This window comes from Orbicella faveolata, unplaced genomic scaffold (genome assembly GCF_042242905.1).
Source record: "Orbicella faveolata isolate gen_17 unplaced genomic scaffold, um_ofav_v1 contig_37, whole genome shotgun sequence".
Taxonomy (NCBI): domain Eukaryota; kingdom Metazoa; phylum Cnidaria; class Anthozoa; order Scleractinia; family Merulinidae; genus Orbicella; species Orbicella faveolata.
Genome location: NW_028301566.1, coordinates 1,316,384 through 1,335,642, shown reverse-complemented (window position 1 = coordinate 1,335,642; position 19,259 = coordinate 1,316,384). Strand labels below are relative to the sequence as shown.

The following is a 19,259-nucleotide window of genomic DNA, read 5'->3' as shown; positions in this document are numbered from 1 at the left end:
AAAAAGCTAGAATGTTCCCTAGTGTATAAGTTTCACGAACCTTTTTGTCTTTTATCTCTTTGGAGTCATTTGTATCAAGAAACACAGGATGCCTTCCCTACGTCAGGTTGTATGTTATTGGGAAAATATCAACAAAGACGTCAGCAAATTTCCTGTAAGTGCGACGATGAATATTAACTTTTAATGATATTAACGTTACTGAAGTGTCAAGATGACTAGCCGTTTTCCACTAAGTAAGCATACTTTAAAATAATAATCAAACTAAAACTAAAAGTCTCCCCTCCTTCGGACTTTTCAACAATGGTAACTATTTAGAGGGATACGACTAACTGAGAAATGTAGGAGAAAATATACAAAATGCAAAAGATGCAAGATGACACAGCAAAATCATTTTAGTAACAGGTATTACTCAGGTATTCCACTTGCTTTGTGATCTGACAAACTGCACTGTTAGCTTATAGCCGGTCATTCGATTCTGAATTATGTTTCCTAAGCTTATCTGAGAGAATCAGTTAAACCCGAATTTTACAATAAACTAGCGGAAGTGGCACAAACGTTAGCTTAACATCAAAATCAAAATCTGCGATTTACAATTCTCTCTAAAGTTTCAGAGTTTAATATTGAATTTTAGAAATAGTTACAGGGAGGAACGTGCAATCGAATTATGACGATGTAAAATGATACTAATCCTCAAAAACTAGAAAGCTAATCTCGATTGAATAAACAATATAATTCATTTAAATTCAATTTAAAATAATGGAAGTAGAACCAATAGGAAAACTTAAGCGGGCAATGTTCTCTGAATGAGCTTAAACACCGCAGCGCGATTTGCGTTTTCGGAACTCAGAATAAAAAACACACCAGTGGCAATATTAGAAACGATTGTTAATATTACCACTAAAGTCGTACGTGATTAAGGTCCCACTCAACTGTGAGATCATGCCTGATCTTTTGCCGCATTAGGAATGAAAGCAAAGCTGAGTGTGGTGGGCCGAATATGTCTTCATAATTAAACAAGCTGTGAATTTGATATGGGCTATCTCTTTAGGGTTACAAATTTCTGTGTATTCTCTGTTGTTATCAACTTTCACAAACGTTAGATGGCTCATTTAAAAAGAATGATTTCATGGTTTATTTCCTTCTCAACACATATTTTAAGATATCTGCATGAACTCAGTTTGGGATGTATAATTATCAACCAATCAAGCCGCAAACTGCCTGTGCTTTAATTAAACATACTTTTTGATACCGGTTTATGTGAATAAGTGCCGTTGATATTGGGTCATATTTTATACATAAATACTAACTAAGAGAGTTTTAAATCACATTATCTCATAACGGGGCCTCGATAAGGTAACAACGACTTGCTAACGTTTTATTCACTAAGGATCGCGTTTTAAGGTATGTTTACAGAAGATTCATTACCCTTCCACTGTAATCCAACTAGATATGAAGGAAGAGAGGGTCCCATGATCGTTCAATATTTTCAATGCAACATTGCAATCTTTGCACTAGTTACAATCGAAGAGAATGGAAAATCAGGAAGGAAGAAAACTCAACAAGATTTATTGATATAGCCGGTCATTCTCAAACCTTATCCTTATCAAAAGTTAAAGAACTGATAACGGGAGGAAATATGTTTCTACTTAAACCAGATTATTCCTCGGGCAATGATAGAAATACATTTTAGCAATCAGGGCAGTAATTGCCAAAAACACAATCCCATTTCCCAGTTGAATTTGTGTATTGGCTTTATGGTTTTGTTCAAATACATTTTTTTTTAATTTGTATTTTACTTGAGATTTTTCAGTGACCCTCCCTCTTTATATCCCACATCGAAACAAAAACACTTAAATTCTTATATTCCTCATGATTGGGCTCTGATAAGTGTTATTTTTGTGTTGTCTTTGTATTGGTTTGTAATTTCGTCCAATCTTGCTGTAATCATGAAAATATTGAACCATAATGGTGTTAAATCTCTGTAGGAAAATTCATTACTTGAATGACCCCGTAATTTTTTCCCTGCTAAATGTCAAATAACATATCGAGAGGAGAGTCCTTTAGCACTTCAATTAAAAACACGAGCTTGTTGTTCTCATTTGTGCTTTGTGTGGTCCCGTATCGTCAGCGGATAGAGTGCTGAAAACTTAAGCATTAAACGGCTTACCTGTGGCAGAAGCAACGTGCCATCTAAATACTTAACAAATCTCTTATGATATTGTTAGTTAACAAACCTTTGTAATATTGTCAAAGAACAACAATAAACAGATATTTTGAGGTGATTACGTAAAGTACTTGTAACCCCCGAAGTTACCATATAGGTTATGACTATCTATTAAACACATAGTAGCAATTCTAATTTTCCCTTCAGTACAAAACCGTTTCATTCTGTTAAGTGCATAGCCAATTATGTGAAAAATAACAAAAATGTTTGGATGAAATGTTGATGCAAAATAAAGTTTTATCAACTAAGTAGAATTCTTTGTAATTTCGTTCTTACAAGTGCATGGATTGTTGCATAAATATTTTATATAAATTTAGAGCTTTTTCTAAAATGTATCTGAGATCACATTGATGTTTATTCAAAGCAAAAGTGTATTTCTACATTAGTTTAAGTTTGATTAAATTTTTGCCAGAATGCACACTTCTGAGTTTTTTTGTCTATTAGAGTAATTTTACCGATTGTTACGTCGCTACAAGACATTAATTTTCGGGTGAAACATTCTGCATAGCTAGGTTAGAGTTCCAATATAAAGATAAAGTTTCAAAGTTCATTACTAGAGAGTCATCGCGCTGCAAATGACTCTTCGCAGGTTTTGTTGAAACATATCTTGTTGTTATTTTCTTTCCGAGTTCTGGCCGGTCACGTTACCGTTTGGCAAATCCTAAGTTCCCTATGTTTCCTTTATGAAGTGGTCCTTGCCAGGTTAGTGGTATTACTAAACTTGTAATCAAAGTGGCTATGAGCCACTCAACTTGGAAAATTGGATCGTCGGTAATCAGTAACAATTTTGAAAAAAAATGTCTACCAGGAAGCGAAGGACCGAAGAAAAGATCGAGAGAATGTCCCATCTGTACCAATGACTTGGAAAGTACTATTTTACGAGTTAAAAATTAAAATGTTAACCTTGAACGTTCCGTCTCTATCGAAATCGATCTGAGGGATTAATCGATTTGGCCATCTGTTTATTTATTTTTTATTTATTTATTTATTCATTTATTTTTCTTATTTATTTTTGATATACTCGGTTATTTATTTGTCTTTTAGGTAATAATATCAAAAGTCTATTGTTCTGGACTCCTAATGTTTCGATTAAATTATATTTTTCGCTTCGTGACATAATTTCTTCCCTTGTTGTCTTTTTACAGATGCATCTCCTTGTAAAGCTGTACATTTTAGCCATTGGAGTCATTCTTATACATTGTGAGCCACTTGAGGAAAACGTTCAGTCTGGTTCAGTAGAGATGCGAGATAGCTCTGAAGACCCGATGATTTCTTCTTATAAAGGAGGTCCCATTCCATTGGTTGGCCTTGCCATCAAAGCTCGTAGTCATGGATACTGTCTGAGGCGTCTCTCTTCACTGGGTTAGAGCCTAAAATATTTTCTCTATAACTTAAAAAAAGAAACAACACACTGACTGCGATGATAAACATTATGAAGCTACGATGCCCAAAGAAAAAGAGATATCTCTGTAACTGTTACAAGAATGCGAGACAAATTTTCATGGAAAATTATCTTACTGAAAACTGGTTGCATCTTCCCATGGGCCTATCTTAAATTTGAATGAGTTATCACTTAGCCATGCTTAGTAGCTTTCAAACCTTAAAGACACCAACGACTAGAAAATATTTAGGAAACAATTCTAGCTATTAATAATGTATACGCCACTACTAGAAACCAAAAAATCAATACAACTCAATTTTTTAACCGTTTCTTCACTGTCAGGACTATCGAAAAATTGTTCGCTTTTCGGAACAGATAATGTCCGCGGACAAATATCCGAGCATATTTCCTCGCCAAATGGAGGATATTGTTTATGTAACCTTGTTTTTCAATTTACTGTATATCAATTGATAACTCTCTTGTTCTAGTTCCAGGGACTCCAGATGGTTTCAAGGGTTGGAAAAGAAAGTACAGCTCAGGTTATGTCGCAGTAGCCAAGAAGTTGTACCTCATGTTCAAATGCGACAAGAACAATGCTGTTGAGCGCGCCCAAAGAGTAAAACGACAGCCTATGGATCCACCGATTCCACCTCGACCATGTGTCAATGGAACAATGGCAGGTTCGGTAAACGACGAGGAAGAATCCGGAGCCGGAGCCACAATGGAAAGTGATTCAGTTTCAGATGGCATGGAAGAAAAATCAGGAGTTGGAGATGAAGAAGAACAAAGAGAGCAAGACAAAAAGAAACGAAAAGAAAAGAAACAAAACAGGAGAAACAAGGACTAAAACGAACACGAATACTGGGGCTAAAACATAGGTAGAAGGAAATTCTCGATTGAGGTATCCTTTTCATTATTAGGGACTTTAAGATACGCTAAGGCGAGCTACTACTACGGCTAACAACGCCGTTTTTTCCTCAAAACTTTAACCGGTTAAGATTTCGCTGTACAGCAACGAGGTTTGCAGCCTCTAAGTTTCTTTACAAAAATGGCTTAATTAGTTCAAGGAAACCAGGGACTTTATTTTGCTTTCATACGATATAGGTTTGATTAATGACGAGGATTTCCTTCTCCTGTAATTCGTCTTGCATCTCCCAGAACTTAGATTTGCCCCTAAAACTGCTTTTAGAACCGCCTGTAATTCCAACCATAAAACAAAATAACGCTTATAAAAAGCTCGATTTCAGGGGCAGGGTGATCGCACAACGTGATAAGCCCAAAAATACAAAACTTTTGATTCAGCAATAAACAATTATAGCTCAGATTAGTACATTCGACGCTTTCTTATCTGCAGCTGTTCGGCCCGATACAAATGTGACTGTCACTTACGGTAGGTGTTAAAATCGTTCAAATTCCCTGTTCAAATGACAAAGAAACAGTTATCTTCTAACGGATTTTTATGATTGAGTACTTTGTCTTCAAACTAGGCTTTTCAAACGGTAAAAAAAGAGTCAAAATGAGAAGTAAACAGCAGGCTTATATTAAGGTAGTGAAGAGTAGGTGAAACCAGGCGCTTTCCCGTAGTATAAAGCAAGGGTATGGCGTTACCGGGAGTGATCTTCACTATTTGCCACCGTACTAAAGCTAGCCGTACCGTATCTTAAAGCCCGTATTTATTTCATGCCCAGCTAACATCAGCAGTAACGTATACTCAGTTTGGGGCACATAATTGTCATATAATCACCCGGGTTTACATACATTTGCTTGATTATCATATAATCATGAAGAATATAGCAATATTACGCGATCAACCATGAACTGTTGGGGGGAGGGTTGTATTTTTGGGGGGGGAGGGAGTTGGAGGTTGTGATAATGAGTGATGTGAGTATGCCTAGTTGATATTGGCTGACATTTTATAATACTATTTAGCAGTCGATTTAAATGTTATTATCTTATAACTGGGCTACGAGATGTTGGCAAATCTCAAAGATGTACGTATCTAAGCCATATTAAAAAAGAACGTTTAAACAAAGTTCCAATCTGTGCTTTTTCATGGAAGTAAACCTTAAAAGCAGTGAATACAGATTTATATTGGCACATTTACTGCTTGTCGTTGACTAATTGTTCTCTTTATAATTGTTCTCTTTATGTCACAAGCGAAAACTGATGCCTATTCTACGCAATATCATTAGTAATCTCCCTTTCCAAAGAAAATTAACTCAATTGTATTCCAGTTTACTTTTTGTTTATCAACTAAACAAATCATCATACTTTGTCAAAAAAGTCTGTGTCCAGGTCTTGCATTTGTATTTTTTGATTTTTGAACGGTTTCCAAGAAAAATGATGTGAATGGAAACATCTTAAAATACGCTTCGTAACTGAACAAATATCGTTTTACGGATACTGAATAACGATATTACATTGTCGTTTGTATTTAGTATCATAGAAATGCTTCAAATAAAGGCGTGAAAACACTTAGTTCATTGTTGTTTTATTCTATAGCGAATGAAATATAAAAGAAAAGTGTGAGGAGTAACACCAAGCTTAAAAATGGCGTGTTAACAAACTTTCTGTGATATTGTTAAGGAACGAAAACAAAAATAAATAACTGGAGATAAAAATCTGTTTTATCATTAATAGACCTCTTCAGCTTAGGAGGTTTATTTTTCCATCCAGCGATGACGTCAGTGAGGTTGAGAGATGACCGAATAATTTATTTTTATCTGCCCAAGCCTAGGTGCCCGGACAGAAGTTTAAAATATCGTAATTATATGATGGCACTTTTATTGAACATGTCTAATCTCAAATGAGAAGATTCATGTCCCATCAGTGAATAGGAATTTTAAAGGCACAAAAAAGCACTCTTTTAAATAAAATGTTATTATTAACATTCACATCATCCCACTCAAACTGGTCTCTAATCAAAATACAAGGAAATATTCAGCTCCATCTTTGTTTCTAGGGTATATACCAGCAAAATCCTCCACTGGGAGCAATCTTGACTAAATAATGGTGTCCGCTAAAAAAATTCACAATGAAATCGACTCCATTATATCATGACTGAATTACAGTCGTTTTTACTTCAAGCCGACAGTCGTTGTTTACAATATTGTGGTGCGTTTTGTACTCACGCCTTATAAGAGTCTAGGTACGTCCGTAGCCTCGTTTACGTTCTCTTATGTCAGATCTACGCGCTCTTGGATCTGGTCCGCCCTGTGTTTGATGTAGCGTTGTATTTGTTGTGTTCACTAACGCTTCAGTACTTAACAAATATTTGCCTTATTAACCTAAGCTCTTCAGTTTTTAATCGAGCTACATAAATATCAACCCTGAACATTGGAATGGTATCGCACAATTAACTGTGTGTTACGAAATTTGAGCCTAAAGTATTAAAAGATTTTGTGTGATGCTGGTTTTCAAAACCCAGAGTTTGTATGAGCTCATTAGCTTTTTTTTTTTTTTTTTTTTTTTTTTTTTTTCATTCCTTCTTCAATATTAAGTCAAAAGGCTAGAATGTTCCCTAGTATAGAAGGTTCATAACCCTCTTTATTTCTTTGGAGTCATTTGTATCAAGAAATGCCCTACGTCAGGGAGTGTAAATGAAAAGATATAAACGAAGACGTCAGCAAATTCCTGTTAGTGCGACGGTGACAAAGTTTATTAATGGTGTCATAATGATAGGAACTTTCAATATTATTGACGTTATTGAAGTGTTAAGATGACTAACCGTTGCCGGGCTCACTAAGTAAACATACTTTAAAATAATAATCAAACTAAAACTAAAAATCTTATTTATCTCCACTCGTTAGGACTTTCTTGACAATGGTAACATGGTAACAATTAAAATCATACTAAGACTTTAGAAGAAAATAAGTAATGCAAAAGATACAAGATCTAGATGACACAGCAAAATCGTTTTAGTAACGTCAGGCATTACTCAGGAATTCCACTTGCTTTTTGATCTGACAAACTGCACTGTGAGCTTACAGCCGGCGATTCCATTTTGAATTATGTTTCCTGAGCTTATTTGAGAGGGTTAAAGCCGAATTTACAGTAAACTAGCGCAAGTGGCACAAGCGTTAGCTCAACATCAAAATCAAAATCTGTGATTTACAATTTTCTCTAAAATTTCAGGGTTATTATATTTTAGAAATAGTTACAGGGAAGAACGTGCAATCAAATTATGACGATGCAAAAGGATACTGGCCCTTACAAACTAGAAAGCTAATCTCAGTTGAATAAACAATATAATTCAATTTAAAATAATCGAAGTAGAACTAATACGAAAACGTAAGCGGGCAAAGTTCTCTGAATGAGCCTAAACACCGCAGCGCTTTTTGTGATTTCGGCGCTCAGAACAAAAACAAATGAAGAGCACACAACTGACAGTATTAGAAACGTACTAAAGTGGTACATAGTCTCGCTCAACTGTGTGATCATGCCCGGTTTTTTGCCGCATTGGGGATGAAATCAATGCAAAGCTCTGTCGGCCTTAAGGTAGGCAGAACATGTCTTCGTAATTAAACAATCCGTTTATATGTTTGATACGGGCCATCTCTTTAGGGTTACAAATATCAATGTATTCTCTGTTGTTATCGACTTTCACAAAAGTTAGATGGCCCTATTTGAAAAGAATGATTTCATTGTATTATTTCCTTCTCAATACATATGATTAGATATCAGCACGATCACAGTTTGGGGTGTATAATTATCAACCAATCAAGCCGCAAATTACATGTGCTTTTAACATACTTTTTGATACTGGTTTGTGTGAATAAGTGCCGTTGATATTGGGTTATATTTTATAGATAAATAATAACTATTAAAGAGCCTTATAATTCACATTATCTTATAACGGGGCTTCGCGGAGGTAACAACAACTTGCCAACGTTTCATTCACTAAGGATCGCGTTTTAAGGTACGTTTACAGAAGATTCATTACCCTTCCACTGTAATCCAACTAAATATGAAGTAAGAGAGGGTCCATTGATCGTTCATTATTTTCAATGCAACATTGCAATCTCTGCGCTGGTTACAATCCAAGAGGAAGGAAAACTAAGTAGGAAGACAACTCAACAAGATTGATTGACTTTTGTACATAATTTACATTCTCAAACTTTATTCTCAGACCTCATAATTTATTCAATCATTTTCGTTGCTAAATGTCAAATAACACGTCGAGAGGAGAGTCCTTCAGCACTTCAATTAAAAACACAAGCTTGTTGTTCTCATTTGGGCTTTGTGTGGTCCCGTATCGTCAGCGGATAGAGCGCTGAAAACGTAAGCATTAAACAAGAAACGATACAAACGGCTCACCTGTGGCAGAAGCAACGTGCCATCTAAATACTTAACAAATCTCTTATGATATTGTTAGTTAACAAACCTTTGTAATATTGTCAAAGAACAACAATAAACAGATATTTTGAGGTGATTACGTAAAGTACTTGTAACCACCGAAGTTACCATATAGGTTATGACTATCTATTGAACACGAAGTAACAATTCTAATATTCCCTTCAGTACAAAAACCATTTCATTCTGTTAAGTGAATAGGCAATTGAGTGATAAACAACAAAGATGTATTGGACGAAAGGTCGATGCAAAACAAAGCAAAATAAAGTTTGATCAAGTAAATAGAATTTTTTGTGATCTCAGATTCCTAAAAATGCATGCATAGTTGCTTGGATAATTTATATAAATTAAGGGCTTTTTTCTAAAATGTATTATAATCAATGTGCCTATGAGCCACTCAACTTGGAAAATTCGATCGCCTGTAATCAATTGCAATTTTGATGCCACTGAACTGAGTTCTTATATCACTTATGTATCGAACTAGAGAAGCAAAAAATAAAGTCTTAGTCCATTGGCATTGTTAAGAAATAGTGCAAAACGTAACGGTAAGAGAATACATACAAGGAACTAATCAAAGTTCATCAAAGTGGCAAAAGTTCAATTGAGGCCTTACACTACTGTAAAATGATATTAAAATCGTTTAAAAATCCAAGCTTTCGCCGATCTACGGCATCATCATCCCTCATGATGAGAAAAAGCGTGTTTTACTGTTTCGCACGTGTAAAATCTGTATCATAAAGCAAATGAAGAAGCCTAAGCCGTGTATTACACTATGATAAAACACTCCGGACATTTGAGAACACTCGAGAAATGTTGAGAGTTTTCTACATTTCCCTCGTGTTCTCAAATGCCCGTCGCGTTTTATCACAGTGTAAACTAAAGAGAATTTGCATAAATGTATTCCAGTAGCACTGAGGCTAGGATTAAAAATGTTGTCTATGAAGTAATGAATTAATAATAACTTCCTAACTTTCTAACTTTTCTAACTTTCTGGTTTTCAAAGTGCTGAAAGGAGCTTTACACAACCCAAATGGGTTAAAGGAAGTGATAAAATTGTTATCAATTGCTGGAGAATTGTGATTTTATCTTTCATTACCTAGTCTTCCGAATTTGCCGTATGCGACGTTTATTTCTTAATTGAGCACACTAACAATGAGATACGTGGGACACACATTTAATAATTCATATTTTCTACTTTCAACTTACCGCAATCAATTTAATTCTTTATTCATATTACTTTCTGCTCCCTTTTTCCGTATTTAATTTTGCTCAGTTATTTCTTAATTAATTGGACATCAACACCAGAAGCCAATGTTATGGACTCCTGGTAAGATTAATTTAAAAAGTGATAAAAATATCATTTGATTGAATTACATGCTGCGTGTTTCCAGTCAGAGGTCTTCCTTTTCCTTCGCAGATGCATCTCGTATTAATTCTGCACGTCGTAGCCTTTGGAATCGTCCTTATTAATGCCTTTTCAGTTGATGAAAACTTCAAATCTGGTTCAGTTGCGGTGCAGAACGGCTTTAAAGACCCAATGGCTTCTTTCTATACACGAGGTGGTAGTATTCAACAAGAGAGTCCCCACCTTTTCATCAAAGGTCGCAAACTTGGATACTGCCTGAGGCGTCTGTCTTCAATGGGTTAGAGAAAACGTTTTCTTAGCTTCATGAGAACTTAAATCGTGAGAGTGAGTTGTACTTCGGTTCAGTTGTGATGATCTTTAGGTTACTGTCTAGTATACAATCTTGATATCAGAACTCATGCTCCCCGGCTGGCTACTGTTTTTTTCGTAACTATAATGCGAGTTTTCATTGGATGGCTGGATGGCTTTTTGGTCATGGATCGCAGGTGGTTTTGACGAGGTTTTGTAAACGAGGTCATAATGCCACGAAACGTTCCTGACGTTAACAGTTTATTAAAGAACTCGTACATACTCTGATGGTAACACTCGCAAAAATTCAACAGAACTTTAAGGCGTTTGCCTGCTACTTGGATTCGCGCTAATGTTTTAGAGGTCTCCTAGCTCATCCTCGAGCTTTAAAAACACGACGTTTTCTATTAAGCTTGCCTAAACCGTGTTATTCCGTTTTGTCGAATTACTAATTTACGCATTACTTGTTGAAATTGCAGGAACACCAAGTGGTTTCAAGGGTTGGAAAAGAAAGTATCACTCAGGTTACCTAGCAGTGGACAAAACATTGTATCTGTTCTTTAGATGCAATGAAGTGAAGGCTGTGAAGAGCGCTAAAAGAATAAGACGAATCGCATCCCCTATGGACACTCCCACCATTCCATCTCGTCCGTGTATTAATGATACAATGGACGACGATTCAGAAAGTAGCGGGGAGGAAACGCGCAAACGATGCGACACTACACAAAGGAGAATTAGAAGAGAGCCATTTCCAATGGACCGACGCCGTCTCCCGCCTCGTCCCTGTTAATGCGTAATATCATTTACTAATTTTGTGTTTGATAAGAAGTGACGATAAAACCGAATGATAGTTTGACCCCTCTCAAATCATTTTCAAGTTACAAGGAAGTTAAATATGTAGGTAAATTTAAAACATGGGAATGCTGAAAGCGATAAATATGCTAAAACTTAGCGTTGGAAATAAAGATAAAAAAAACGCCTTTAAATGTATACAAAGGTCTAATTGCGCCGATTAAAACAGACAGTTTGATTGATGCTCGCTTTTTTCACGTTTACTAAGTTTGCCGATCTAACGTTGTAAGCCTGGTTTACCTTCATTAAAAAAATTTGTCTTTAAAAAGATTGCAGCGATATTCCTGGCAGATTTTCGTCGTCCAAATAATAATTATTATTCTTTTTAGGAGCGGTGAATACTCTGGATCAAAAATACTGTCGGAAACATTAATATTGGGGGCGTAAAAAGCGGTCGCCGTTCGCATGCCTTGGTTGCATTTCAAGAAATTACTCGGAAATAAACTTGATAACATAAACAATATAAATTGATCTCGAATTACGTTTCGTAAACCTTTTCAACCAATAAACTCAATTTATCACAGCTCCATGATGGTGCATTATACTACCCAGAGTGAGCAAATAAAGGACTTTTGTACTTGTAAAGAACCTGTCTGTAAGCGTTGCGACACGTTGTGTAAGTTTTGCAGTTTTAAATGATATCTTTGTGATTTAGAATATATCGGATACGCCTGCCGCCATGCACATCAACGCATCGGAAGAGCACAAGTAATCTGCCCTTGGGAAGCATTTACAGGAAAAGAATAACGCAGAGATCACTGTCATTGACCTTGTCAGCAAATTAAAGAGATGCAAAGGAAAGCTAGATTGTCTGATCTATGAGATGCTGCTTATTCGTAAAAGAAAACCGGAAGTGAATACCAATCAGATTCGTGCGAACGTCTTTGCCATTTCTCTATGTTTTGCAACAAGCACCTGTACGGACTAATTTTCATTCAGATCTATTGTTACTTAACTCACACATGAAGCTATTTACACCACGCTTGTACAGATTCAAAAAAACGTTACCGTTATTTTGAATCATCGAGCCTCACCGGTCCCAGAAACCAGCCGGACCAGTTTGACGATGACGTCAGTGCCTTTTCATTGGTTGAAGGAGAAGTCTTTGTTCTTTCACAATTTAAGAGCGACAACACCCGGATGGTTGGGCAGTCTATCTATCTGTCTGTCTATCTGTCTGTCTGGCTGTCTGTCTCCCTGTATGTCTGTCCGTCCGTCTATCTATCTTTAGTATAAATCTACTAGCGTTCTATCACAAATGCCGTTCTCTAATTGGCTAAGCTACTCACAATCTATTCTGTGATAGATAGTGAATAACGTAGCAGTGTGCCCTTGTTAACAAAATGACGGCCGCTTCTTGAATTGGCGTTTGCGAAGTGTCTGTGTAGAGGATTTAGATTAACTTTTAAACGACTAGTAGATTTATTCTAAAACAATTATTTGCTCTCGATTTCTATCGCGCGATAGTACGCGATAGAAATCTCGAGCTCATAATCTAATTGTTTAATCTATCTATCTACCTACTTTTATCTCCCTCCATCACTTGGAAGATTCTTGCATATTGGTCAGCATTCATTCGTACATAACTAACACCTTCGTGACCAGCATCTCATAAAATCAGTTTAGTATTCATAGCTCATTAATTCAGTGATGATCACTTCATGTGGAACCAAGTAGTCTAATCACCTTGGATATACTAATTGTTGGTCATGTCTTCGGCTCCTTAAATCACTGATAAATAAATAGGTGTCACAAAAATGTGCAATGGTGACTATTTAACGCTATATGACATAATTTACACCTATGAAATTACCTCTTACGAAAAAGAAACAAATTTCATTACTGTTGCCTAAAATCGTTGGGAATAAAAAGGGGTTGGGGTGGACATTCTAAAAAATCTAAAATGTCTGATTGTCAGACAAATGCAAGTCATTGGAAGAAGAATTTTCCAAGGCATCACTGAAAAGACTTGGGCTTTACCTTCATCTCAGTACGTTTTAGTGAATAGTAATATCCTCTAAAGCGGCTCCAGTTGACTCCAACGGCATAAGAAGAATGTGATCCGTTTAGATATAAACCATTCAGATTGGCCTGATGACAGCCTCTGTACCACCAAGCTCCTTTAAACTGTTTGGAACAGTTGCCACTTTTTTTGTCATTATCATTATCTTTCGTGGAGAACTGCATATCACTATAACAAAAGTTGCAAATATGTAATATCATAATGTAATATCAAAATTTATTAGAGGCTGGATCATTGGATAATGCAATTAAAGAGTTGTCGTTGGCTTAATTAGCCATTATGCATGGTATATAAGTCATTATACCATGCTCTAGAAATATGATAAGCGTAGCACTAATTTTGAGGGCGTATTAAATTTTTATTTTATTTTATTTTGCTATATTTTGGAGGCGTTTTTAATAAAATGATTATTCCACTCGCGCTTGTTGGATATGAAAGATGGTTCTAGCCATTATTGGCTATCTGCCATTTCACATCCAACAAGCGGGAGAGGGATAATTGTTAAATTTCACTGAAATGACCAAACATTTAATCTACCATTTAAAAGACAAAAAGAAAGCCATTTAATGTCAAGATGAGAACTTTACTCTTTGGGCTTTGTTGACAAAGATTTTGTTGTGGATAACAAAAATTTCTGATAACTAAGAAGCAAGTGTTTGAAGCAATTCACGTCAGAGCCAAACTATTTCGAATTATGCTGAGTAAACAAAGATTCTTAAAGGCTATGTTCACACTTGGTGCCTGGGCACTGGCAAAAAATAATGTTGCGTTCAGACACTGGAAAACTCTAAGTAACCAAGTACCCCTAACGTCTTAGTTCCAAAGTACAAGGTCTCGACCTTGTACTGGGGCACGGGTACTCTACCCGAATTTTAGTGTCAGCACTTGCAAAAAAATTGTTCACATTAGTGCCCAGCGAGAATCGTACTCGCTCACCGAGCTCGGGCATCAAATGTGAACATTGCCTTACTTTGCCGTTTGCCCAGTTGTCATGGCGTCACCAGCCGTGCCACTGTATCCTCCAATCAAAAGCCGGTACTTATCTGCCTGGTCTGCCACCTTAAAAGTAGTGTACTCAGCGTATCTGATGTCTCCTTCAAAGTCTTCCAAGTCAACCCGCATAGTGATATTGCCAACGGCAGTCAAACGATGAAGATTGTCATTTCCAAGCCAGAACTCGCCATACAGGTCCCCAAACCCGTTTTTGTAGGATTCCCAACCAAGATAGAAGTCAACAGAGCCGTCCAAACGTCTCTGAAAAACTGTCCAACCTCCACCGTCCGTGGTCATGTCACACAACACTTGTATCGGTTTGCCGCCATCTGGATTGATGGTGTACACACCACTAGATGTGAAACCATCACGAAGGAGCTGGGCGCAGCTTTTGGGTTCTGTTGGGTTAAACAATTACAAGTATAATGACTAATCTGAAGCGACTTAGTGAAGAACTGTCAATCAACTTACCGCAAGGTTTCCCTGGATAACCATCTTCACAAATGCATCGTACGGTGCCATCTCTATAGTTTGGGACACAGACTTCTTTGTTGTCACAAAGTGAACTATCACTCTCACAGGGACTCTGTTAGAATATACAAAGCTTGATCATTTGTGGAACTTGCTGGAATTCGAGAAAGACATGGTCTTCCATAACAAGTGATTTATTTTGTGATGCACATTGCGTGCGATTTGCTAATGTAAACTTGCATTCAATTTACACTTCTGCATGCTGTTAAACTTGTTGTGTGTCTGCCGCCAAGGTTCTTCAGTTTATCTCTGCACGCCAGGCAGTATCGGTTTCAAAACAGAATATGGATGACAAAAAGTCGTTGGTACACGATTGGTAACTTGGCAAAGTGCCTTTTTGGCTATCTTTTTTTGGTGAGGAAACTTGGCTTATTTAGTTATATTTCGCCTTAATATTAAAAATATAGATAATCCAACGAAGAAGTTTTATAACTTTAAATAACTGTGTAACTCTAAATGTAACGTGCACAACGCCGTTTTTGATTTTTTTTTGTGTGTGTGTATGTGTTATTACCTGCAAGCCTCCGTATTTGAAATCTCTATCCTCTGTGAAGTTGGCAAAACCAGCAAATCGATCAGAGTCGCTCAGTTGACACTTGAATCTCTTCGCGTTGTTCTTTGTGGAATTTGCAGATCCAACATTGTAAGAGAAACATTTCTTTTCGTCGACGCATTTAAACTGACAAGATACTTCTGAGTCCACCTCCATCTCTTTTATGACGCTTCCACTGAGTCTTCGTCCTTCTATGGCACGCACAAAGTTAACAGCTTCCAAATTAGGCTCCGAGATACGAGTTGTATCACAAACAGTCGAACCAACAAGAAGCAACAGGGATAAATACATAATCAAGCAAGCATTCAGGGAGGAATGTGACGTATTCAAGACTGAAGGCTTGTTAAGTCAGTTTGTTTACGTAGCATGCGCAGGTGTTAAGCAACTGTTTAAGTAAGCTTCGTTTTGAAATTATTAGTTATGTCCTGTCTGAGAGTTGTTATCTCATTTTCTCCTCGTTGTATGGATCTCTTTGTGTTTTTAAAATGCCTTTCGAGTTAGTGAGCAAACATCCAACACTGAACAAAATTTCTTCAGTGCGCCACACGCTTAAGTTGTAATTGCGGTGTCTCAAAGTGTAGATGGCCACGCTCTGGCCAAGCACATTCAGTTTCATGCAGATCGCATGCAGAACAGATCGTCTGTATTTTGAATTACAAGTGGCTCCCTGCAGTCAGGTATGTCAGTTTTATATTGGTGAGCGTTTGATGGGCAGGTAGGTCTCTAAGTTGCCAAGAGAAATTGAAGAGCCATTATATGGATCGCTTTCAGTTTCAGCTTTCAGTTCCTAAAAAAATAGTAAAAGGAAACTCTTGACGTCTCGTGAAAGCGTACTTTTCATGACTTTGCCAACACTGCCGAGTAAGAGACGTCAACCAAAAACCAGCATCATAACGGATAAGAAAAAAATAATGAACCAAATAAGCTATTACCCTCTCTCGCGTCCCCAGAACATGCGTTGTCGTATAATCAGTAATTGTGTTTCCCTGCTGCTAGAGAATGAATCTTACAAGCGGGCAAGATGGCGCTATTTTGCCGCCTTGGGATTACCCGCTGTGTCCCGCAAAAAATGGTGGTCTTTTTCCATATAATAAATCTTTTATTGACCTAGCCTGTTCGGTCAGGATGGCTGGATATTGGCTAAATTCAGTTTTTGTGTGTTTATGGACCTCGACTCCGTCTCTGTCCATAAACACCCAAAAACTGAATTTGGCTAATACCCACCATTCCGACCTCACGCTTGGTCAGCAGCCCATGTGTACTATGGATATCGGCATATATATTAAGAATTACACTATAACCTGATATAAAATAAGGATTTATAAAGTTGATGCATTTATAATTGATTTGTCACACAAAATAATAACATTAAGAATTTGGCATGAATGTACTGTACATGGCGAAAAAAATCAATTTATTGCATTTCTTTGAGATATTTAATATTTAAAATCTGCATATAGATTTCAGTTTGAATAGCATTGTTTCGAATCCCACAGCATGCGTGTTCCCAAGTTGTGCAGAGAACCCTTAATTAGAAGCCATGATCGAATTTGCTAAACCGGTGGGCATAAAGAAAAGCTCTATGACACAATATTCAAAAGATTTCAGGAGATTTCGAGATTTCCTCGTCAACCAACTTTTAAAAAATTGTGATTATACAAAAAGTAATATCACGAATTTCTTTTTGTTTCATATTTAGCTGTATTAACTGATAGTTTTTAACACTGTTTAATTTTTTATTTGCATTTGCTGTATTTGTTAATCTTTTCTGTAATGATTACATTACAGAAAAAAGTAAGGAACCTGTTGTAAGGTTCCATGAGGACCATGAGCCAGTGAGAATTGGCCAGAATCAGCCAGCTGGCGGACTCTGTTGCTATATGACAAGCAGGGGATCTCTTTAACTACATACAATATTTTAAGAAGAACTAATTAGACTTACTGAACTAACCTATTTCACGAATTAATGCCTATGGGCAAGTTCCTTACTCAATGCAGATGTATATGTAGATTTATTCTGTACAATGTTCAATTAAGATATGCCAATACTTGCATACCAACTGAAACACGACCATAGTCGCACGGGATGACTGTTTGTCAACTGACAAATTAAGCAGTCCCATGCATGCCCCAGTTAGGTCAAGCCCATATTCTAAATGTGATTGTCTGTTTTATTTCGCCATATTTTTCGTGATTTTAGTCAATTGGTTGCTTTCAAATAGAGATAACTTTAGATTCTTCAAAATGTATTTCAACATAGCGCAGATAATATGTCATTTTATCTGAAACAAAAACACGCCAATTATGGTACATAAAAGGCACGGTGTTCATGTCTTAATAACCTGAGTTTAATGTTACAGGAAAAACCCGCGTGCAAGGACCTACATTTTTTTAAGTCTGGCAAAACAGGTTCTTGTATTTTGGGTTGTTTTAAGTTATTCTGGATAAATTTACATAATTTCTGTTTCAATTATCTTTTTTTGTAGCTAAGAGGTTTTTCTACTTTGGTAATAGTGTGTGTGTTTGTTGTTGTTCTTGTTGTTGCTGTTTTCCAGAGTAAACAAAGAAAGAACTTTTGTATTTGTAAAGAGCCTGTTCGTAAGCGTTGCGACAGGTTGTGTAAGTTTTGCAGTCTCAAATTAGTTATCTTTGTGATTCAGAATATATCGGATACACTTTCGCCATGCACATCAAGGTATCGAAGAGTACAAGTAATCTGCCCTTGGAATGCATTTACAGGAAAAGAATAACGCAGAGATTACTGTCACTGACCTTGTCAACAAATTTTTAATCTTAAAGAGATGCAAAGGAAAGCTAGATTGTCTGATCTATGAGATACTGTTTATTCGTAAAAGAAAACCGGAAGTGAAAACCAATCAGACTCGTGCGAAAGTCTTTGTTTGACATTTCTCTATGTTTTGTAATGAGCACCTGTGCGGACTAATTTTCATTCAGATCTATTGTTACTTAACTCACACATGAAACTATTTACACCACGCTTGTACAGATTTAAAAAAACGCTACCGTTATTTTGAGTCATCAAACCTCACCGGTCTCAGAAACCAGTCGAACCAGTTTGACGGTGACGTGAGTGCCTTCTCATTGGTTGAGGGAGAAGTCTTTGTTCTTTCGCACTTTAAGAACGACACCACCCGGATGGTTGGGCGGTCTATCTATCTGTCTGTCTGTCTGTCTCTCTGTGTGTCTGTCCCTCTGTCTGTCTGTCCATCTATCTATCTATCTATCTATCTATCTATCTATTTACTTTTATCTTCCCCCATCACTTAGAAGTTTCTTGCACATTCGTCAGTATTCATACGTGTATAACTAACACTTTCATGACCAGCATCTCATAAAATCAGTTTAGTTCAGTGGTGATCACTTCATGCGGAACCAAGTAGTCTAATCACCTTGGATATACTAATTGTTGATCATGTCTTCGGCTCCTTAAATCACTGATAAATAAATGGACGTCAAAACAAAAACTAAACAATGGTGACTATTTAGCGCTATTTGACATAATTGACAGCACTAAAATGACCTTTTTCAAAAAAGAAACAAATGTCAGACATTTCACTGCCATTGCCTAAAAGCGTTGGGAATAACCCAGGGGACGGGGGTACTTTGTGAACATTCTAAAAATTCTGAAATGTCTTTTTGTCTCAAGGCATTGGAAGAAGAATTCGCCAAGGCATC

The 19,259-nt window shown here is 36.7% G+C and overlaps 3 protein-coding genes across 3 annotated transcripts; 2 read left to right on the top strand and 1 right to left on the bottom strand.

Moving 5' to 3' along the window:
* Window positions 1–1,324: 1,324 nt before the first annotated feature.
* LOC149101563 (uncharacterized) lies at window positions 1,325–6,083 on the top strand. The gene is made up of 3 exons (XM_089275752.1): window positions 1,325–1,401; window positions 3,370–3,586; window positions 4,094–6,083. The coding sequence occupies exons 2-3, from the start codon at window positions 3,370–3,372 to the stop codon at window positions 4,450–4,452; spliced, it is 576 nt and encodes a 191-aa protein (XP_089131878.1). The 5' UTR covers window positions 1,325–1,401; the 3' UTR covers window positions 4,453–6,083.
* Window positions 6,084–8,445: 2,362 nt separating this feature from the next.
* LOC110057800 (uncharacterized) lies at window positions 8,446–12,264 on the top strand. The gene is made up of 3 exons (XM_020764395.2): window positions 8,446–8,523; window positions 10,375–10,600; window positions 11,091–12,264. Exons 2-3 carry the CDS (start codon window positions 10,375–10,377, stop codon window positions 11,399–11,401), a joined length of 537 nt encoding a protein of 178 aa, XP_020620054.2. The 5' UTR covers window positions 8,446–8,523; the 3' UTR covers window positions 11,402–12,264.
* A 1,155-nt stretch (window positions 12,265–13,419) lies between these two features.
* LOC110057789 (microfibril-associated glycoprotein 4-like) lies at window positions 13,420–15,889 on the bottom strand. The gene is made up of 4 exons (XM_089275672.1): window positions 15,525–15,889; window positions 14,951–15,065; window positions 14,457–14,877; window positions 13,420–13,654 (listed from the first exon to the last, which is right to left on the bottom strand). Exons 1-4 carry the CDS (start codon window positions 15,852–15,854, stop codon window positions 13,420–13,422), a joined length of 1,101 nt encoding a protein of 366 aa, XP_089131798.1. The 5' UTR covers window positions 15,855–15,889.
* Window positions 15,890–19,259: the final 3,370 nt, after the last annotated feature.

What these genes read in the sequence shown, in the direction of transcription:
- LOC149101563 (XM_089275752.1), top strand. Translation starts at nt 3,370, where the DNA reads ATGCATCTCCTTGTAAAGCTGTACATTTTAGCCATTGGAGTCATTCTT. An exon ending in GAGGCGTCTCTCTTCACTGG is followed by an intron (nt 3,587 to 4,093) that starts GTTAGAGCCTAA and finishes CTCTTGTTCTAG; the next exon opens with TTCCAGGGACTCCAGATGGT.
- LOC110057800 (XM_020764395.2), top strand. Translation starts at nt 10,375, where the DNA reads ATGCATCTCGTATTAATTCTGCACGTCGTAGCCTTTGGAATCGTCCTT. An exon ending in GAGGCGTCTGTCTTCAATGG is followed by an intron (nt 10,601 to 11,090) that starts GTTAGAGAAAAC and finishes TTGAAATTGCAG; the next exon opens with GAACACCAAGTGGTTTCAAG.
- LOC110057789 (XM_089275672.1), bottom strand. Translation starts at nt 15,854, where the DNA reads ATGTATTTATCCCTGTTGCTTCTTGTTGGTTCGACTGTTTGTGATACA. An exon ending in TCAAATACGGAGGCTTGCAG is followed by an intron (nt 15,066 to 15,524) that starts GTAATAACACAT and finishes ATATTCTAACAG; the next exon opens with AGTCCCTGTGAGAGTGATAG. An exon ending in ACAACTGGGCAAACGGCAAA is followed by an intron (nt 13,655 to 14,456) that starts GTAAGGCAATGT and finishes CTTTTGTTATAG; the next exon opens with TGATATGCAGTTCTCCACGA.